General features: G+C 51.1%; 2 protein-coding genes across 2 annotated transcripts; one reads left to right on the forward strand and one right to left on the reverse strand.

Annotated features, from left to right (window-relative positions):
• Nucleotides 1–58: 58 nt before the first annotated feature.
• On the reverse strand, nt 59–15,508 carry PES1 (pescadillo ribosomal biogenesis factor 1). The gene is made up of 15 exons (XM_027577517.2): nt 15,399–15,508; nt 12,010–12,089; nt 11,097–11,250; nt 9,554–9,663; nt 7,300–7,471; nt 7,120–7,209; nt 4,230–4,346; nt 4,037–4,111; nt 3,725–3,811; nt 3,458–3,588; nt 2,967–3,092; nt 2,662–2,846; nt 2,030–2,196; nt 1,721–1,882; nt 59–560 (listed from the first exon to the last, which is right to left on the reverse strand). The coding sequence occupies exons 1-15, from the start codon at nt 15,420–15,422 to the stop codon at nt 477–479; spliced, it is 1,764 nt and encodes a 587-aa protein (XP_027433318.1). The 5' UTR covers nt 15,423–15,508; the 3' UTR covers nt 59–476.
• A 4,689-nt stretch (nt 15,509–20,197) lies between these two features.
• On the forward strand, nt 20,198–20,659 carry LOC118356267 (60S ribosomal protein L30-like). Its single transcript, XM_035723957.1, has one exon. It carries the CDS (start codon nt 20,245–20,247, stop codon nt 20,590–20,592), a length of 348 nt encoding a protein of 115 aa, XP_035579850.1. The 5' UTR covers nt 20,198–20,244; the 3' UTR covers nt 20,593–20,659.
• Nucleotides 20,660–21,093: the final 434 nt, after the last annotated feature.

The raw sequence follows: 21,093 nt of genomic DNA on the forward strand, positions 1-21,093 counted from the left end.
AGACTCCACTAAGTGGCCCTTCTCCAATCCCACGAAGGCTCATGAAATAGAATTCAACTGGTTCTAAAACTCCAGCTGTTTAATAACAAATGCTTCCTCACCCTCACCCCATCATAGCAGCAGGAGAATCACAGGTCCAACCATGGGGGGAAGGGGGCGCTGCAGAAAGCCAGGGGAAACGGAAGCAGCCGGTGAGGGGCTTGGTCAGGCCCCTACCCTTGATGTCACTGACTCCTGGGAGCATCAAGTTGGGCTGGGCACAGAGGCCTCTCCTCTGCCCAGCCACCAGCAGGGAGCTCCATCCAACGGAGGCTGGGGCTCCAGTCAGAGAGCGTGAGAGGAAGCCAGGGCCGGCAGGGGGAGGAAGGGGATGAAAACAGAAGAGACTGGTCTGCCACCAAGCCTGGGTCCTCTGGCCTGCCTGTGCCAAGTCCAACAGCCAGAGTGGGCCTCGCCCATCAAGAGGCTGCCACCACTCACACTGGCCTGGCCTTCTTGGCCTTCTTCTGAGACCTCACAGCCTCATCGTGGGCTTTCCGCTTCTCTGCCAGTTTGTTGGCCTGTGAGGAGAAAGGGGGGGATCACACTGTGATTGTGGGGTACCTCTCCTCTTCCTACTCAAGGCTGTCCCTTAAAGGCAGAGCTTCCAGGAAAGTTAAAGAGGCAAATGACCAGGAGGAAAAACAACTAATTGAACAACCTCAGGCAATAAAACAAGCTTTTACCTTTGCTTTTAGGGCTCTATGATTCAATGGGCCCATAACAAGTTAAGGAGGATCCCAGGCTCCCAGAGCTGGAAGCAACTGCCCCATTTTTACCTTCCTCCTTGGGAAAGCTGAGTGCCAATCAAACCTTCACCAGGTTGCTAGGGAAGGGTCTTTCCCCTGCGGCCCATTTGGCAACATCTACTACAAAACATACCTAGGCCTTTCAACCTGGCAATTACATGCCCGTGAATATACCCTGCAGAGACTTCAGAGGGAGGCAGGGATGTGCTCAAGGGTGTCTTCTAAGAATGCCTCAAAATGAAAAACTAATCCTATCTAGAGAACAGGTCACTTGTATGAGGTCATAGCCAAGAAATTCACCCTTTGGTTAAATGAAAAACACACTGCAAAACAATCTGTATGCAGCATGATGGATCTAAAATCCCCTGTTATTACACACACAGAAGAAACTGAGGCGCTGTTACTACACATCACCCCAAAGGCAGGATCGTGAGGCACTCCTGCATCATCGATTATAGAGTTCTGGTATGTAAAGCACTTAAAAAAAAAAAAAAAAACTTTTTTTTTTTTTACAATGAGCATCTATGGCTTTGTGAACAAGAGGAAACAAAATAGAAACCTAACCCAAACCTCCCACAGTCCCTCCTGCTTTATGCACATCTATTAAGTGGTCGTTTGTGAAAGTGGGTCCTGAGTCTGCTGGGACACCTCTGTCCCCAGATGCCAGTAAACTCAGAAAGAGCTAGGTGTCAGAAAGGAGACTGAAACTCTGAAGAAAGCCCAGCCACAATCTGTTGACACCAAGCTGCCCATACAGGCCTGGGCGGGGGCCCCAGGGGCTGGGCCGGGCCAGGCCAGACGGGCAACCTCAGAAAAAGGCTAAGAAAGGGCCCAGAGTCTGCGCAGAGGAGAGCCAGTTGGCCCCCAAGTTCACCTGTGCAGCCACATCCGGTGGCCACACCTGGAGTCTCAGGCGGGTGGCGGGGACTCACCTCTCGGATTTTGCGCCTCTTGCCAAACATGATCTTGTTATAAAGGTACTTCTCCCGCTTCTTCATCATCATGATGGCCAGGCGCTTGGCTTCATTCTCCTCCTCCTGGGCCAGCCTCTGCTTGTCCTCCAGCTTCACGGTGCCTTCCATCACTCTGGGCCTCTGGGGACACAGGGCGGACACTTGTGGATGCTGGGTCCCCACACCCCCACCAGTCCCCTGGCTCTTGCCCTTCTGGGCCCAGGCTGGCACCAAAGATGGCCAGTGTGGCTGCTTCCCAGGCTGTGCCCCCCGTCAGCCACCCAGTACCTTCCCGTCCATCCTCTGCTCCTCCAGGGCTGTCAGCCGGGCCTCTTCTTCCTTTTCTGAACCAGCCTCCGCATCTTCTTCCTCCTCCTCTTCATTTTCTCCCCCTTCATCACCATCACCATCATTGTCTTCCTCCTCATCCTCCTCTTCAGACTCACCCATATTCCCTATAAAAGGCCAATGACTTCTGAAAGCCCCAGGAGCCTCCCCTTCTCCCTGCAGACCAACAGCTGGGCCCAGCCACCACACTCTTCAGCCACGAAGACATTCCAAAGAGAGTGCACGGCTGTCCCAATTGTGGCTCCTCCTGGCACCTCTCCCCACAGCCCCAGCTGCCTTCGGAGCAAACTCCAGGTCCCCAACCCTGAGCTCTGCCACCTCCTATGTAAATACCCATGACAACTTCCAGACCGCTCCTGCTTGGTCACTCTGAACATCAAGTGACAGCTGACTGTAGGACACACGTGTTCCCTTCTCCTAAGCCTGACTCCAAAGGCTGGTTTAAAGGGCTTTGTGCCCCTGCTGTCCCATTCTCAGGAGCTTGCCACCTTTGTAGCCAAGGAGGGAAACAATAAGGTGAGGCCAAAGCCAGCCCGGAAGAACCTATCCACCCCATCGCCTGGCCCGCTCACCTGGGTGCTCTCCCCGCTGCAGGGCCAACAGCTTCAGCTTCTCGGGAGGGACATAATCTCCTTCCTTCTCCGACACGAAGGGCGAGAGGTGTGGAGGCAGTTGCACTCCGGGGAAGTAGTCTGCCACGGGGAGGAGGAGCCGTGCATTCACACAGTCGAACACCCACTGGGGCTGCACATAGTACCTGGTGGCAGAGACAGGTCATGGAAGCAACCTGAAGCCCCTCTGCATCTGGGGCTGGAGACAGACCTCCGCCCCCAGAAACCCAAACAGACAGAGAAGGATGAGAGCCCTGCGGACCTACCTGCCGATAACAGGTGTCTGCTGCCCAGGCCGGTCCACGATCTGGTGGGTGATGCAAGAGTCTGTGACATCATATGTGGCCCCAATGCACAGAGACTGGTCCCAGGACACATTGCCCCCAAAGCTCCTACAGGCACAGGGGGAAAGGACAAGAGTATTCAGCATGAAGCGCCAGCATGAAGGTGGCCCACAAGCTCCCCCTCCTAGGACACACCCGTGCCCTCCCCCCACACCGGGATCTCCCCCGTCATCGGGCCGACACCTCCAGTGCTGGCCCAGCGGGGGCTGGCCCTAAGCCGGTGAGAAGGTGGTGCTAGCTGCCCGGGGGTGAGTGCCTCCCGCGTGCTCGGGCTGAACGCTCTGCACACCCACTCCGGTGAATGTGCAGTACAGGCCTGAGGCGTGGTTGCTGCCACCATCCGAGGTCACCGCGGGCGTCCAGGCTGGGACCCAGCCCAAAGCGGGGCAGAGCCGCTGCCATCAGCCTCCTACCTGATGACGAAAGCCAGGGCCTCGCGGGGCACCTCACGGTTCAGGAAGAACTTCAGGCCCTCAAAAAGTTTCTTGTGCTTTTCCTGTGCCTCCAGCTCCTTCCTGAGGCCCTCCGCCTGCGCTGTCGTCTCCTGCCACAAAAGAGGCCGTGCCACCGTCGGGCCTGCCCAGCCCCGCACTGGAGGGCACAGGGCGGAGATGGTCCCCAGCGTCTCTCTAGACCCTTCAGTCCCAAGGCACCCCCCTCCGCCGGCACACAGTCCTCACCCCATCTGCAGGAAACTCATCCACCTCAGCCTCCTCCTCCACAGGCACCACCATGCGGGCCAGACTGGCACCCAGCGCCGCCAATTTCTACAGGAAAGAAGCAGGGCTGCTGCTTACAGGTGGGAGGTCTTGTCTGGGAGCATGGTCAGGGTGGGGAAGGGGGAGCAGTGACAGTTCTGGGACGTCAGTGGGCTTGGGTTCCAAGGGCAAGCCCCGAGCCCACCCATCTAGCCATGCACAACCCCACCCCCAGGCCAGTGACCACCCTTCTGTGGGAGGATGCAGGGCCAGTGCTCTGGAAGCCTCTCTCACCTCCATGGAGCTCTCGGAGTCCAACGCGTAGGTGTCCTCACTGGCCTTCGCCTCTGTGTGGACCTGACCCTCCAGCTGGGAGGCAGGGGGAAGGTCAGAGGGAGAGGATGCCAGAGCCCCCGCCTCCATGTGGGGAGAGCAGGGCCATGGCCCCTGCACACTGAGAAGGACCTGGGCTGGGCTGTGGCCCTACCTTGGGTGGGTAGTGCAGGTTGAGCGACTGGTAGAGGCGGAAGTTGACGAAGCCCAGCAGAGTGGTGTAGAACTCGGTGAAGGTGGCCATGACCCTGTAGTCAACGTCTGTCGGGTGCTGGGGGGCACAGGGGACCCATTGGCAGTGCGGGCAGGTAGAGGGGAAAGACGGCACTGACAACCCCCATGGGAGGCATTCCAGCCTGCCCAAGGCCCCTCCATGGCAGCCCTGACTTCAGACCCCCGCCCCATGAGAAGGGGCTGTGTGGCATGTCCCACCACAAGCACTTCGGGGGAGGCTCTGGACAGGGTTCCCCAGGGTTAGGGGCATCCTGAGGCCAGTGCCAGATCCCCAAGCCATAAAGGGGAAGATGAAAGGGACTGGCTGGAGCTCCCCTGCCCCTGCCCTAGTTCCCTACTCATCTGGTAAGTCCCAGCTCAAACCAGACTTGGTCAGAGGCGGCCTTCCAGGGCCAGTCTGGTCAGAGCTCATCCTTCTTTATGAGTCATCCTACAATCTTCATTTAACATCTTCTCCAGGGCTCGCCTGCTAGCTTCCCCCCCCATGCCTAGCCCCATCACCAGCCCAGCTGGTGTCTGTCGGCCTGGGGGGATGGAACTCAGCACCCTCACACCTTGGCAGGAGGCTTGGGATGAACACTCAATTCAGCGACCTGGTCTCAGGCCCAAGCCAGAGGCAAAACTACAGCTTGAGGACCCAGGACAGGATGGGACAGCTGCCTGGCTTGGCCCCAGGGAGCTCTGGAGAAATGGCAGGAGAAAAGCTGCCTGCTTGGGGCAAAAGCACATGGCTACCCTCGAGAGCTGCCGACCCAGCAAGCAGAGGACATGACAGGGCTTATCTGTGCCCTTGAGGAGTTGATAAAGCAAAACAGGGGAAGGAACTGAGAGCCAGATGAAGTGCCTCGCCTCTTGAGCAGCACTCCCCCCACAACCAGGGAGGCTAGCCCAGCCCTGTTGACCCCCAAGGACCTGGACGGCAGAATATGCTGAACAAGGTCAAAAGTGGTAATGATCACAACATCCCTTTTATGCCAGGCATGCCCATGACCTTGTGCTGTTTCTCTATTCTGCCATTAGGCAGTGTGGGTATGAAGGTGCAGGGACCAAGAGGTACTCCACCTGTGCCCCCATTCACACCTCCGTCCTTCCAAGAGCATCTGCTAGGGAAGCATCTGAGAACTAACTCCATAACTCCATTTTCTTTTTCTTTCTTTCTTTTTTTTAAGATTTTATTTATTTGACAGAAAAAGAGACAGCGAGAGCAGGAACACAAGCAGGGGGAGTGGGAGAGGGAGAAGCAGGCTTCCCATGGAGCACGGAGCCCAATGTGGGGCTCCATCCCAGGACCCTGGGATCATGACCTGAGCCGAAGGCAGACGCCTAATGACCGAGCCACCCAGGCGCCCCAATAACTCCATTTTCGACAGCACAGCGCTGAGCAGAGTCCCATCACCCCCACTTCCCAGCCCACCTACTACCTGCCTGGGTCCTACTTTGAGGAGTCCAGCACTAGCTGCTCAGGGGAAGAAGGCACAGGAGGGCCTCAGTAATGACCCAGGACTGGTCCCCCATCCTCTGGCTGAGAGGAAGTAGTGGCAGTGAGCCGGCCAGGGAGGAAGGAGGAATGGGCGGCCTGTTCCCTTCCCCCAGGGCCAGCTGTGTGGAGGCTGGCCTCCACAGGGCCCTATTCACCACCCGGAGGACATACAAAGACCAGTCTGAGCAGCATGGGGGTGGAACATCAGAGAGAAGGAAAAAGAGGGAGAGCTAGGGAGGAAGGAGGCATGGCAAGAAGACAGGAAGGAAGGAGGTGGAGAGGAGGGATGGACCAGGGAAGAGGGAAGGGCCATACTCTGGCCAACAGGCCGGCCCCGGAGAGTGGGAAGAGGGCACTGCTGAGGGCCAAGTCGCCTCTCACCCACGGACTGCAGCCTGCCCCCAAACATCTCCACTACCCTGCAGTCAGAGTGGGTTCTGGCCTTGGACCCCCGCCAGCCCAGAGTAAAGGGGAGGGGCCCAGACCCCCAGCTCACCCCGCAGCACCTGATAACCTGGTCAGCAAACAGATTGTCCAGCCATGCTGGTGCATCTGCTGCTCCAGGCACAGGCAGGAGACCAGGCCACATGCAGGCCCACAGGATGACAAGTCAGGCAGAAGAAGAGCCTGGCCCAGATCATGTGGGGGACTAGAGGCTAATGCTGCCCCATGAGGAGGCAAAACCAGGATTTCTCCCTGTGAATCCCTGCCCAAAACACCCAGCCTAAACCAAGATAAATAGGAAGTAGTGCCATGGGCTAGTGGCTTCTCATGTACTCACCCTCCCCCACCTCACCCAGTCCCCCAGCCTTGGGTGAGAGTCAGGGGAAGCTGAGGAGTTAAGCACAGCAGCTTGGCCAAGGTCTGGCAGCCACTAGTGGGAGAGCGGGACGATGACCCCAGGGCTCTGAAGGTAGGGCTGGGCTCAGCTACTGTCCGAGCTTTGGAAGCTGCTCACTGCTCACTCAGCAGTCCCAAAGGACCAAGCACCAGGCACTTGGAGAGATTTTTTTCCTTAAATCCTCAGAACAAGACTTAGAAAGTGGAAGCACATCATTTATTAACTGAGGCACAGAGAAATGCAGGAACACGTCCAAGGGCACCCAGTTGGGGAGGACTGCACACAGCATGGCTCCGGCTCTCACTATGATGCTGTGTGGTACATTCCTCACCCCACATCCTACCCCGGCCGCACTCGGGAACCCAGCACATGCTGGACTATGCAGGACAACAAAACCCCACCTCTGCCCAAGTCCTTACATCTGTCTAGGAGCCAGAGAAAGAGCAATGGCCCCAGCACAAGCCCCACCTTCCCAATGGGCATACTCACGTCATGGGAGAAGGCATAGGGTGTAATCCACACAATGGGCTGCCCTAGCACCTCGGCCTGGTAGTAAATGCCTTTGATGGACAGGAAGACCTAGGGGGAGGGGACAGTAGGCTGAAAAGCACTGGGAGGCAGGGCAGGGAGCAGAGCGGTGGCCCCTTCCCCCGGTGGCCATGGGCTCACCTTGCGCAGGGCGCGGGCAGCTATGACGTAGTGCAGGAACTCCACAGTGAGCCGGCGGCACAACTGAATGGTCTGCACGTGGCACTTGCCAGTCCGTGGGAAGGTGGAGAAGAGGAAGCACATGGAGAGGGCATCATCCAGGTCCCGCAGAGCGTCTATGAATGTGGGGTACCTGCACGGCCAGGAGGGCAGTGCTCACAAGCCTGGTCAACCTGGGCTCCGGGGGCGGGGGCTGGACTCCTCGTCCACTCTGTCAGTCACCCCAGACGTCACCAGAGTGAGTTATGTCTTGTCCCTCATCACCCAGCGCTCTGTCTAGTTTCCAGAACCAATTGGAACCAAAGGGTAAAAATGTTGGGATTTTTTCAGTCCTGGGCCAAGAAAAGCCAGAGCAAGAAAGCGCTTCCAAGAATCCTGTGACAAATGAGGAAGCTGATGAGAATGAGCCGTCCTTGGCAAGATTCACTACTGTGTGGCTGCCCTGCTGAGGGATGGGGGCCTGGGTCATGGAGAGGACACTGGGATATGTATAATACACCTCATTCCAGTCCCAGGTGTGACCCAGGATAGGTCACTTGGCCTCACCCAACCCCAGTGATTTCATTTGGAAAATGACATTGTTGGACCAGACTGTTGGTTTAAAATTGGGCTCCTGTAGCTCCCTGGAAACGCCTGGGGACAAGTGGACAGACAGGGCCTCGGGCCTCCCTCCCCTAGCCAGAGCAGCTGTCGGAGCCTCTGGCACCCAAACTGCCTTCCAGGAAGCTTTCTTTTGCAGAAAGCATTCTGCTGCTTCAAAAAGGGACTCTGAAAGCCATGAAACCAGAGATGGCCAGGGTCCTTCCAGCCCAAGGTGGCATTACTCCCTGCAATACACCAGGAGGAGCCTGCCAGTCTTCAAACCACACTGAGATAGAAGAAAGGCTACAGGGACCTCTCCAAGACAAGAGGAGGGGCATCAGGTCTTCTGGTGCTCAGGCGGAAAACCTCAATGGGCCCCCTCTGGTGCCTCCAAGTTTCCTTCTACACCTCACGCACAAACCCACCAAACGGGCCAGGACCTTCGTAGAAACAGCCCAACTATGTCTGAGCCACCTGTTTTTTTTTTAGGCGATGGCTAAGGAGACGGGCGGGGTGGGGGGTGACACAGATTTGCAACACCATAACCACACTGCCACCTGGTGTGGGCATGAATCCAGACACTTGGCTTTTTCCTAGTGCAAGTTTGCATTTGCTCCACACGCGCTTGGAGGAGGACGTGCTTGGAGCAGGAACTCTTCTCGGGCCGCCCAGCTTGCAGGCTGCAGAGCTGTGGTGAGGACACCACATGTCAGGCTGTTAGCCCATGGCTGGCCTGACTCAGTGGTGCCAAGTCCATCCAGCCTGGAGTGAGTATTTCCAAGCCGTCAGCCCCCAAGAGAAGATGGACATTCATTAGCCCAGGGTTTCTGAACCTTACCACCACTGACAATTTGGGCCAGTTGTTCTGTGTGGTGGGAACTGTCCTGTGCACTGTAGGGTGTTTAGCAGCTTCCCTGGTCTTTACCCATTACACACCAGTAGGATGCCTTCCCCTGCCCCATGTCCAAATCATGAGAACCACAAGTGTCTCCAGACATTGCCAAATGTCTCCTGGGGGCCAAAACTGCTACTGGTTAAGAACCACTGACTTAGCCGATGGATGAGTGGGACTACTGAGAAGGCTGGACAAGAACACTTAAGATCAGAGGCACCCCAGGGCGCCTGGGCTCAGGTCATGCTCCCAGGGTCCTGGAATTGAGCCCGGCATCAGGCTCTCTGCTCAGCAGGGAGCCTACTTCTCCCTCTTCCTCTGCCTGCTGCTCCACCTGCTTGTGCTCTCTCTCTGTCAAATAAATAAATAAAATCTTTAAAAAGAAAAAAAAAAAATCAGAGGCACCCAGCCATGTCTGCCCCATGTACCTGGGGTGCAATCCCAGAATTCTGGATCTCAATCACCACAGGGCCTTTGCATCTGCTGTTTCTTCTGCTTGGACCATATTTCCCTTGGCTGGCTCAAGTGTCTGCCCCCAGACACCTACTCTGACAAACCTGTAGGTAACATATGTCCCCCAGGTCCCTTCATGCAGTTAACATCCCACATGGCACTTGCTGTGACTTGCAATCATGCTAGCAATTTGTTTGGTTTTTTGGTCTGCTTCCTCCAAAAGGATGCCAGCAACTTGAGCAGAATTCTGGTCTTAGTCCCAGTGCTAGGACTGAGTCCCTAACTTACCGCTCCTTGACAATGTGGTCAAGTTTGTAGTTGGGCTTGTTGTCCTTCAGACGCTCCACAGTGTTCCACTCACTCTTCCCATAGGCCTTCCGGAGCTTCCGGACAAAAACCTGGGAAAGAAGAGAGATCACTGATGCTGGGGCCAAGGGCTCCTGGAGACCCCTCTTCCACCAAAGAGGGACACAGGGGGCAGGAGGACTCTCAGGGCCTCCTGAAGCTGACCACAGCTGTCTGATTGTGCCGTCTGATCCCCTCAGCTGGGATGTATAAAAGAGCAAACTCCAAAAAACATCAAAACTGACCCACACGGATGAGTAGAGCCAGGTTGGTGCACCCCTGTGATGGATGACCAGAGATAACCACTCAGATGTGCTGACTCCGCTACATGTTTACATGAAAACACAATGTTTTCAGCCGTTTTCCAACTGAGGCTAAGCGACCTGCCGGCAAGGCGGCTCAGGGCCAGGAAAGCTGGCCTCCATTCTTTTTTTTTTTTTTTAAAGATTTATTTATTTATTTATTTATTTGAGAGGGAATGAGAGAGAGGGAGAGCATGAGGGGGGGAGGGTCAGAGGGAGAAGCAGACTCCCCGCTGAGCAGGGAGCCCGATGCGGGACTCGATCCCAGGACTCCAGGATCATGACCTGAGCCGAAGGCAGTCGCTTAACCAACTGAGCCACCCAGGCGCCCAGCTGGCCTCCATTCTGAGCACCAGTCTGTGTGGGCGTGAAACAAGCCATGGGTCCATGTTTTGGGCTAGGTCACACAGGAAAATGCAGCTGAGGCCAGGCATGGGCTCAGAAGGTCCTCCAAACCAACTCATGTCTTCCCTGTAAGTACTTTTGGTCAGGCCTGCCCTTGGTGCTCTTCAGAGGCTCTAAAGCTACCTCTGCTGAATAGTCAAGATAGCCATTTCCCACAACAGGCCCTCTTCCAATGCAGTGAGTTTAAGTAGTTAAAAGAACCCAGCAGCAAAACAGAACGAGCCACCTACCTCCTGGACTTGAGTAAGAGGGCCAGGAGCAGGTGCTGGCCAGTCTCCTGTGGCCACCAGGTGGCGCCTCACCTCTCCCAGCCCAGGGCTCAGCCTGGCCCGGCTGCTCCACAAAGGCTTCAGTAACAACAGTCTACTTTCAATTATCAGCATTTGGTCTAATGAGGTTTCTGTTTTCCCTGTGGCATTTGAGCAGTTAATGGTTTCCATTTATGGAATGGAAAGCTTGGTCTCCTGGGAGCAATTCCAGAAAGAATTTTAAAAGGAGCAGTTTCTTTGGGCAGAGAATACACCAAAGAGCCCCTGAAATAGTACCATCTTTGCTTCAAGGCAATAAATTTACTTTCCAAAAGAACCAGGGGAAAGGTACAACAGGTAAAGCATTAATCATTTGCCAGGTTCTGTGCACATTTCCACATGTGATCTCAGTTAATCCTGGAGACATTTCTTTGAGGCTTGCTCAGAGAAGTTAAACAATCTGCCCATGGTTAGTTGGTGGGTCACAGAGCAGTGATGGACGCCATCCAGACCCTAGAGCCCCAGCCTTACCTTGTATTCCCGGAACTTGTTGACGATGGGCTCATGGAGGAGGAACTTGATGTCTTTAAGAAGGTAAAAAGTTCGGGCCGCTGTGGAGCCCTTATTAACCTTCTTCTTATGTTTGGGCTCATGGGGATAAATGCCTTTCAGGATGCAAAGCCGCCTGGAAGATAAAGGCCATTCCTTCTATCAGTAAACGTGAACCCTGGCCACACCAGGCCTACAAAACAGCAGTGAACAAGGAAAACAGGGGCCCTGCCCTTGGAGAATTCATGTCCCTGTGCAGGATCTGACAATCACAAGTCCCTGAAAATCACCTAATGTAGATTGTCACACACACCAGAAAAGAAACAATCAGGATGTTGACAGGGGCCAGATGGCAGGTACCCCTTTTAGCAAAGGCAGTCAGGAAAGGACTTACTGAGAAACTGATATTTCAGCAATATAAAAGGTAGAGGGAAAAGCATTCTAGAAGGACAGAGGCTGTAAGGGTGGAAGGTGCTGGGTGACTAAAAGTGGGCCACAAAGCAGGGCCCACAGGCTGTATGAAACTATGGATTTGACTCTACGAGGAGCTGAGAACCCCTAGCTTCAGGATCAGAGGTCTGTTCTGCCAGAAGGGAGGGGATGGGTGACAAAGACCCAGACAGAAAGCAGCAACGCACTGTAGCAGTGAGCTCATTCTGATGACCCAGAGTGGCATGACCCATTCTCCAGCTTCCCCACAGACCCACCCCTGGCAAAGCACAGCTCATTAAAGCAAAACCAGACAAGAAAGAGGAAGGCTTATCAGAATTCTAGACAGAGTTTGTGGCAGCGCAGGTAAGACAGGGATGCGGCTGAATCTTCACCATCACTGAGTGTGACTCACTGCCCGGGCACCCCCCCGTGGCTCCCCTAGTCCACCCTTCTCCAACCTCACCTGAAGTCAGCCAGGCTCAGCTGCAGCTTCTTCCGGGCTTTGTTTCGGGTGATGTAGTTGGTGGCAGAGCCTCGTTCATACTTGGGGAGAAAAAAACCAATTGACCATTAGCAGTGATTGCAGTGATGACATCAATCTCTGGGCATGTCTCATGCCAGAGGCAACAGTCACTGTGGACAAGTAGCCAAGAGGCTTCTGGGACAGGAAATGCTATAGGGAGGGAGTCCACCTGCCTGAACATGCTTTCCTGCACTGTCCTTGCAATAATCGGTGTAAAGGACACACACATCTCCATGATGCTGGGGACCACAAGGTTGCTATGGATCAGGTGCTACGCCAAGTACTTGGTAGTAGCTCTAAGTATTAGCCGTTATAATTAGTGATTTCCACACATTATTTCATTTAATCCTCACAACACCATGGCATGGGTGCCATTAAAATTCCCATTTTACTGAGAAGAAATAGGCTCATTGAAATAACCTATCCAGGTCACACAGCTTTTCAAGGGCTGGGATTCAAACATAGGTCTGAGTCCTCAGCCTCAGTGCCTAATCCCCTAAGCCAGTTTTTTCAACTTTTTATTACAACCAACCCCTACCACCAGAAGCCTTTTTAGACCGTTTCCCCCCTTAACTGTCCCCTCTCACAGCCCCAGGAAATGTTAATACTGCAGGCATACCAAAGATTATTATGTACTGTGGTCCTTTTTTTTTGTTTTAAAGATTTTATTTATTTATTTGACAGAGAGATAGAGAGAGAGCACAAGTAGGCAGAGAGGCAGGGAGAGGGAAAGGGAGAAGCAGACTCTCCACTGAGCAGGGAGCCCGATGCGGGGCTCGATCCCAGGACCCTGGGATCATGACCTGAGCCGAAGGCAGCCACTTAACCGACTGAGCCACCCAGGCGCCCCAAGATTTTATTTATTTTAGAGAGAAGGGGAGGAGGAGAGAAAGAGCTCTTGAGGTGCAGAGGAAGAGAATCTCCAGCAGACTCCTCGCTGAGTGCAGAACCCTGATGACCCTGAGATCACAACCTGAGCTGGAAGTCAAGAGTCAAAAGCTTAGGGCACTGGGTGGCTCAGTTGGTTAAGCAACTGCCTTCGGCTCAGGTCATGATCCTGGAGTCCCAGGATCAAGTCCCACATCGGGCTCCCTGCTGAGCAGGGAGTCTGCTTCTCCCTCTGACCCTCCCCCCTCTCATGTGCTCTCTCTCAAATAAATAAATTCTTAAAAAAAAAAAAGTCAAAAACTTAATCGACTGAGCCACCAGGCCCCATTGAAATATCTAAGACCCCTTCAACTAATTCTTGTTCCCTTGTGAGTGATACCTGAGAATGCATGCTCTAAGCCAAAGCCTCTCCTCTCCACCATTCATTCATTTAACAAAAATAAGAGGACCTCTACAATGTTCCTTGTATTAAGGTAGATGCTATGAGGGCAATGAAGACAGAAGGCCTGGTCTCTACCTAGCCCCAAGGAGCGTACTGTCTGATACAACCATGTGGATATCTGTAGTGCCAAGATGCTGCCTCATGTTCCCATCTATCAATGATAATGAGTAGCAGTGCATTGTACCAAGAATGTCCTTTCCAAACAAGATCATCCTCTGCATTAAGGCAGCAGGGACCCTGATGGCTAGGTCTAGCTCTAAAGAGATAAGCCTACAGCCCCTCGAAGAGTATGTTTATGACCCCCCACCTTACAATCACCCCCTGTCACAAAATACACGCTTCATTTATTCTTTCCTCAAGAAACTGTCTACTGGGGCTACAAAGATGAGTTTCAGACTGCCTCAGAAAGTTAGGTCTTCATTAAAAGTGTTTTCCATTGCCTTACATCACACACTCGTCTGTTATCATGCTTATCCTTTTAAACATCAAGTAGATAAGTAGTTCTCAACTGGGGTGATTTTACTCCTTGGGTGTGTGTGGGATGGAGGGAAGGGAATTAGGCATTTTGGATTGTTGAGTGCCACTGGCACCTAGTGTGTAAAAAGTCAGGATGCTACTAAATACCCTATGATGCACAGGACAGCCCTCTCTATGACAAAGGTTATCTGGCTCCAGGCGCCTGGGTAGCTCAGTCAGTTAAGTGTCTGCCTTCAGCTTGGGTCATGATCCCAGGGTTCTGGGGGCTCCTTGCTCAGCAGGAAGCCTGTTTCTCCCTCTCCCTCTGCCTGCTGCTCCTCTGCTTGTGCTCTGTGTCAAAAAAAAAAAAAAAAAAAAAAAGTTATCTGGCTCGAAATGCTTGTGAAACCCAGCATTAAAAACTATTGTGATTTGTTTACATAGCTGCATCTGTGCTGCAAGGGAAGATTTTCCATCTAATATCTTTCCAATTCCAAACACTAGCACTTACTGGTTGTCCAATAGTGTGTTGGGTTAAACACAAACAGGCAACAGGAACTTTCAATCTGAAGGAAGCAGGAGGCAACTACATCTTCCTCACCTTCATCCCTTCCCCAATCTTTTCATACCACCAAGGTGATTCTCTATACAGCAACAAGAAATCCCTGAAAAACCAACCACGGTACTTCTCCTTTAGTTGAGGCCTACTGCACTTGGAATAAAATCCAAGCTCCTCCTGGAGGCTCACAGGCCTTGCACATCTGGTCCCTAACCTCAAACTCACCAAATGCCATTCTTCCCTTAGTTTGCTATACCCCAGCCATCTTGATGTCCTAATTTCTTGCACACAGAAAGTCCTCCCCACCTAACGGTCTTGGCACTGAGTTTCCCCTGCTAGGTTTGCTGGCTAAGCACTCCCATGGCCCAGAACCCATTTGGAATCTTCTGATCTTTCAGATTTCAGCTTAAATGTTGAGTCAGAGAGACCTTTCAACTCAACACTAACTGAAGTAAGTATACTTTTATATTCTCCACCCTTATCTTTCACATCACATTTAACAATATGTGATCGTTTTATTTGGTTGTTTATGTCCTTTCCCCGCTAGAAAGTGAGCTCGGGGAAGGCACGGACCACATTTGATTGTTTATGTTTCCCTCCCCAGCGTCCAGGGCAGGCTCAACAGAGAAGAGATAACAAGTTTTGGAGATGATAAACTTGACGTAATGGTAATGTTTATTACTGTTTCAGAAAACAGTTGTCTTTCGTCCCGGTCTGCATTTGGAGTGAGGCTTTCTTTGGCAACTCCCAACGTTCTTTTACAGCCCTACTCCAGGGCTCTTTCCCGGGCTTCATCGGACGAGTACTGCCATCCTCACCCATCCTCGGACCCCTTTTCATAGATGTCTCTCATCCCGTTGATCCCAGCCGTTTCTGAACGCAAGAGTGGCCACGGCCAGGAAAGGTGCAGTCCCCTGGCTCCCTCGCTCCCACCTCCCTCCCCCCGCCCCAGGGCCACCCCTCCCGGGTTTCTGCCCCATTCACCTTCCTCTTCTCCAGGCCTCCCATTGCTCCACGCTGAAGGGTCTACGTGCGCCGCGCGGACAGCCAGCGCCACTTCCTCCCGCACGGGCCCTGCCTAGGGCCCCGAGGCCCCCACGCCGCGGGTCTGCGCGGGCTGCCCGATGCGGTGCCTGAGCGAGCCTAGGGAAATATTTGGCTTTCCTCCCCGAAATTTACAACTCAACTTTCCGAAAAAAATCACTGAGACCACTCCTTAGAGTTCTTTCTTATCTGTGGACCTATTACGGCAGTTTTAATGTTTAAACGAACGCACCTCTTCAGGCGTTTCTATAACCATCGTGATGACGCTCGCTCGACTTTATGAGCCCCGTTGCATGTTGGGATGGAGAGTGGCGGAAGGCTACGCGACAGCGCAGTACCCTCTGGGATACAGAGGAAATCCACACGGAGGTGAGTGAGCGCCAGTGGCGTTGTCACGGTAACGGTTGCTAGGCGCCCTCGGAACTAGGCTCCTCCTGAGGAAAAGCGGCCGCCAGGGGCACTTAGTGAGGCTGGGCTGTTCTCCCCACAGGCCGCCTATGGCTTTCCCTTTGGTTCATTGGCTCTTAGGGGGATAAAGTGGATCAAAAGCAGACTTTTTTCCTCAGAGAAGTATAGTGATCCGAGAGGCCACTTACATGTTCTGAGCCTTAGCGGTGAATTGAAAAATGACAAAAGGCGAAGCAGAGCTATAGAACTTGTGGTATATTTTAAATGTACATTCAGCGCGTTTGAGCTTTTAGTATATATACATTACCTTCCGTATTGTGTTCCTCAAAGGATAATTACAAGGTTTATACAAATATTCACACCACCTTAGGATGGTGTGTGATGTGGAGAACAAAGGCAAAAGAAATATAGAAAAAAAGTTAAGGGCGCCTGGGTGGCTCAGTTGGTTAAGCAACTGCCTTCAGCTCAGGTCATGATCCTTGAGTCCCTAGATCGAGTCCCGCATCGGGCTCCCTGCTCGGCAGGGAGTCTGCTTCTCCCTCTGACCTTACCCCCTCTCATGTGCTCTCTCTCTCATTCTCTCTCAAGTAAATAAATAAAATCTTTAAAAAAAATTAAATTTCCTTATAACGTACAGCCCATTGACAAGTACTTGGGACAGACAAGGTGACCTTCCTTCAGGAACTCAGCTGCCTCAATGTTAATACTTGGCTAGAAGCAAAAGGCAACCTTAGCTTGACATTAGCTCAACCGCCAGGATCTGTAAGTCTTCTTTAACACATGAAAATCCCTTTGGAAACTTTTCTATGATTTTCTTTCCTGGCAATCATAGTTATTTGCATAAGTTCAATAAGAATCTGTTCTCCTTGTAACAGGACACTATTGGAAACATTGGTTATTTTACCAAGGCTTTGACTGAAACACCATATTTGAGAGACACATGCATAGACTCAAATATGACCAGATTTAAGGAACTGAGGTTGACATTATGAAACATGGAGCCATAAAGTGCCTTGGAACGGTTGGCCTGACACCTTGCTCACAGAGTTCCCAGCAGTCTCACCAGGTGCATAAAGAATGTCACTTCCTGGCAGGTGCAAGAACCTCAGGATATTTTAGGGACCTCGAGAAGAGGAATTTGTCCAAATCTACAGGTATTGCAGGCATGTCTGATGAGAAGTATTTGGCTTCGCTTCTGGCCCAGAGAGGCTACTAAAAGTTCAGTCTAGATTCCTTCTGAAGAGTTCCAGCAAAGCAAATTTTGAAAAATCTGTATGATCAATCACTATTCTTACTGAGCTTATGTAAATAGTTAGGGCAAGTTTGTTAAAACTGGACTTGTTTTTCAAATGAATTAGGTTTGATTTGGCTATCTCTAGAAATAAGGGTAATTATAGAGAAAAATTATTTCAATAACACACCCTTGCAAATGTTAAATTCTAGTTCTAATTGTCTTTGAATGTTGTTTGCCTATGCTAGACAACTTGAAGTAAACTTCAGGGAAATTGCCACAATAGCTCATGTATACACAATCTTCTTGTTATTCTGTGGGGATAATAACAGGACCCCATGGGCATATGATTATTTGAACAGCTGGAAACTGGAATAGATTCCCCAACAATTGTATAACTCAGCTATCACCTTGACCAATTCTGTGTGGCTGGGATGACAAAATCATTCTTTAAAGGCCAGAGTGTAGGGGCGCCTGGTGGCTCAGTCGTTAAGCATCTGCCTTCGGCTCAGGTTATTTCAGGGTCCTGGAACGAGCCCGGCATCGAGCCCGGCATCGGGCTCCCTGCTCCGCGGGAAGCCTGCTTCTCCCTCTCCCACTCCCCCTGCTTGTGTTCCCTCTCTCGCTGTGTCTCTCTCTGTCAAATAAATAAAATCTTAAAAAAAGAGACACAGCAAAGAGACACAGCGAGAGAGGGAACACAAGCAGGGGGAGTGGGAGAGGGAGAAGCAGGCTTCCTGCGGAGCAGGGAGCCCAATGCGGGGCTCGATCCCAGGACCCTGGGACAAGGAGGCCCAAAACTAGATGGCTGGCTCCCCAGGCCTAAGGGGACCCAATGGCTTGCAGCTCTAACTCGTGGCCATGGCTCCCCCCAAAGTGGATAGGCCGCTGTACTCTGGGTTTTGCCTGGATGCACAGACATATTATTAAAACCATTACCAAGCCAGCCAACCTTGCAAATTTAAAACAATGGTGGACACATTCTGTGTTTAATTGATATGAACACCTAGCATCCTTCTTTAGGACTGAAGGATGTCATCTGGCACATAGAAGCTCTTAATAAGTACACGGTCAAAGCCCTAAATGACACTTAAGATAGCATTTCCCTATTAAATACTGAAGTAACACAAATGCATAAAGCAGTTTTACAAACTAGGATGGCATCAGATGTTTTAACTGCTGCACAAGGTAGATTTTATGCTGGCATAAAAACAGAATGCTGTGTATACATTCCAGATTAGCACAAAAATTTCTGGGTGTCTAACTGACATGAATGCTCAAACTGGCACTTTAATTTCAATGTATTGTATGATCCTTGTATGTGGACCTCCCCAAATGGAAAAGATCATCCATTGGCTTGAACTTATGGCAGTAAAGGAGTCTTGGCACCATAGGGACGTTGTGGGATCGTGGAGCCCAATGGTCAAGAAAGAATTCTTGAGATGTTTTATGGTGTGAAAAAGGTGATTTCGTTAAACAAGGACAGGACGCCTGGGCAGAAAGAGCTGCATTCTAAGTGTGAGGAGTGACTGATTATATATATATAGGGTTTTCTATCCTATGGAGGGGAACATGACCTTAGGGCTCCAGGAAGTTGAGTCTATGGGTTTCTGGAGGTCTGACTATCCTCAAGATGGGCTTTCCTTGTAAATAATTATGATCGTGTCAAACTGATGGAGTTTCATGTCCTTCATGACTGTGATCTTTATCAACTGACCATTGGCTTTTTCCTTCCTTTATTCTTGGGCAGTCATGAGTGCCTGAGAAATAGTATAATGTCCCACTTGATGAGGGAGCAAAAGGCAAGCTGAGAGCAAACCACAATCGTTAACAGCCTGCAATCTCTACCCTCCTAAGGTAGGATCTGTGACATTCTTTTTTTTTTCTTTTAAGATTTTATTTGTTTGGCAGAGAGAGAGACAGAGAGAGAGAGAGCATAAGCAGGGGGAGTGGCAAAGGGAGGAGAAGCAGGCTCCCCACTGAGCAGGGAGCCCAATGCAGGACGCTGGGATCATGACCTGAGCCGAAGGCAGCTGAAGGCAGCTGCTTAACCGACTGAGCCATGTGTGACATTCATTCCTCAGGCACTCCTGGCTGCCCAAGAGCAAGGGAAAGGGACTGATAGAGATCACAGTCACACAGGACATGAGTCTCCATCAATTTGCAACTGTATTAAAAATTACAAGAAAAAAGCAATTTCCAGACTATAGACTCAGTTTCCTGGACCTAACATCACCCTCCCCTCCACAGGATAGAAAATCTTATATGATTAGTTTCTTCTCACACTTAGAATACAGCTCTTTCTGCCCATCGGTCCTGTCCCCATGCTATAATAAAAACAACCATTTTGCACAGAAAAACGTCTTGAGAATTCTTTCTTGGCCATTGGCTCCTGAACCCTACTTCAAACATCACCACTCCTACCTTGGGGGGGGGGGTGTGGAATGTCAGTTTGCCATTTGCCCTCAGCTTGCATTTTCTTATCTCATCATTTTCCCCCTGAACAATTTTGACCCTTAATTTTTTTTGAAGGTTTTATTTATTTATTTATTTATTTATTTATTTATTTATTTATTTATTTATTGGAGAGCTAGAGAGAGTGCACGAGCAGGAGGAGGAGCAGAGGGAGAGGGAGGGGGAAAGAATCTCCAACAGACTCCGTTCTGAGTGCAGAGCCCAAAGGGGGGCTCGATCTTAAAACCCTGAAATCATGACCTGAGCCAAAACCAAGAGTTGGACACTTGACTGAGCCACCCAGGTGCCCTGACCCTTAAATCTTGAAGGCAGGAGGTCTCATCTTCTGTAGCTTCTTCCTGCTGAATAGGGGCATAGAGATGTCCCGACCTATGGGTTAACGTTGGTCAGTCAGGGAATGTATACGGGAGTTACAAAAGGCAGAGGCAGCTGAGTCCAATTTGGACAGCAAAGAAGTATCTCTGTAGGCGGTAAGGACCATCTGTCAATGTGAAATTATTGTAGTGATGGGAGTCTGGGCACGAAACAGAAAAACACTGAAAAAAAAAAAGACAGGTTAAAAAAAAAAAGAAAAAGGCAACATGTTAGAATTAAAATGGCTATAAGAATTTGAAGGCCAGATTTTTGGCGGCTGGTTTTAGGTTGGGGCCGTCCCGCATCTAAGGCAGGAAGATGGTGGCCGCAAAGAAGACGAAAAAGTCGCTGGAGTCGATCAACTCCAGGCTCCAGCTTGTTATGAAAAGTGGAAAGTACGTGCTGGGGTACAAGCAGACTCTGAAAATGATCAGACATGGCAAAGCGAAACTGGTCATCCTCGCCAACAACTGCCCAGCCTTGAGGAAATCTGAAATAGAATACTATGCCATGTTGGCCAAAACTGGTGTCCATCACTACAGTGGCAATAATATTGAATTGGGCACAGCATGTGGGAAATACTACAGAGTATGCACACTGGCTATCATTGATCCAGCTGATTCTGATATCATTCGAAGCATGCCAGAACAGACTGGTGAAAAGTAAATCATGCATAATTTTTCTTTAATAAAACTGGCCACAGCTTGCACTGTAAAAAAAAAAAAAAAAAAAAGAATTTGAAGGCCAACAAAGAGACCTTAATAGTTGACCACAGTCCTTCCCTGAACCAGGAACTTAACCAATCATTGAAAGAGGGAAGGATTTGTAGAGCCTTAATTTGAGTATTCATAAATTTTTTTTTAAGATTTTATTTATTTATTTGACGGAGAAAGAGAGAGAAGAAGCAGGGGGAGCAGCAGAGGGAGAGGGAGAAGGCTCTCCGCTGAGCAAGGAGCCTGGGATTATGACCTGGGCTGAAGGCAGATGCTTAACGAACTGAGCCACCCAGGCACCCCAGTATTCATAGCTTTTGGTAGTCCTGGGACATTTTTGTGATAATCTGGGGTGTATACACAGCATTCTGTTTTAATAATGGCATGTGCACCTCCTTGTGCTGCTGTTAGGACATCTAAAGCCATTCTGAGAATCATTTAAGTCTTTAATTGT

The sequence above is a fragment of the Zalophus californianus genome, chromosome 14 (assembly GCF_009762305.2).
Source record: "Zalophus californianus isolate mZalCal1 chromosome 14, mZalCal1.pri.v2, whole genome shotgun sequence".
NCBI lineage: Eukaryota > Metazoa > Chordata > Mammalia > Carnivora > Otariidae > Zalophus > Zalophus californianus.

What these genes read in the sequence shown, in the direction of transcription:
- LOC118356267 (XM_035723957.1), top strand. Translation starts at nt 20,245, where the DNA reads ATGGTGGCCGCAAAGAAGACGAAAAAGTCGCTGGAGTCGATCAACTCC.
- PES1 (XM_027577517.2), bottom strand. Translation starts at nt 15,422, where the DNA reads ATGGGAGGCCTGGAGAAGAGGAAG. An exon ending in GAGGCCTGGAGAAGAGGAAG is followed by an intron (nt 12,090 to 15,398) that starts GTGAATGGGGCA and finishes TTTCTCCCCAAG; the next exon opens with TATGAACGAGGCTCTGCCAC. An exon ending in CAGACACCTGTTATCGGCAG is followed by an intron (nt 2,847 to 2,966) that starts GTAGGTCCGCAG and finishes CTCTGCCACCAG; the next exon opens with GTACTATGTGCAGCCCCAGT.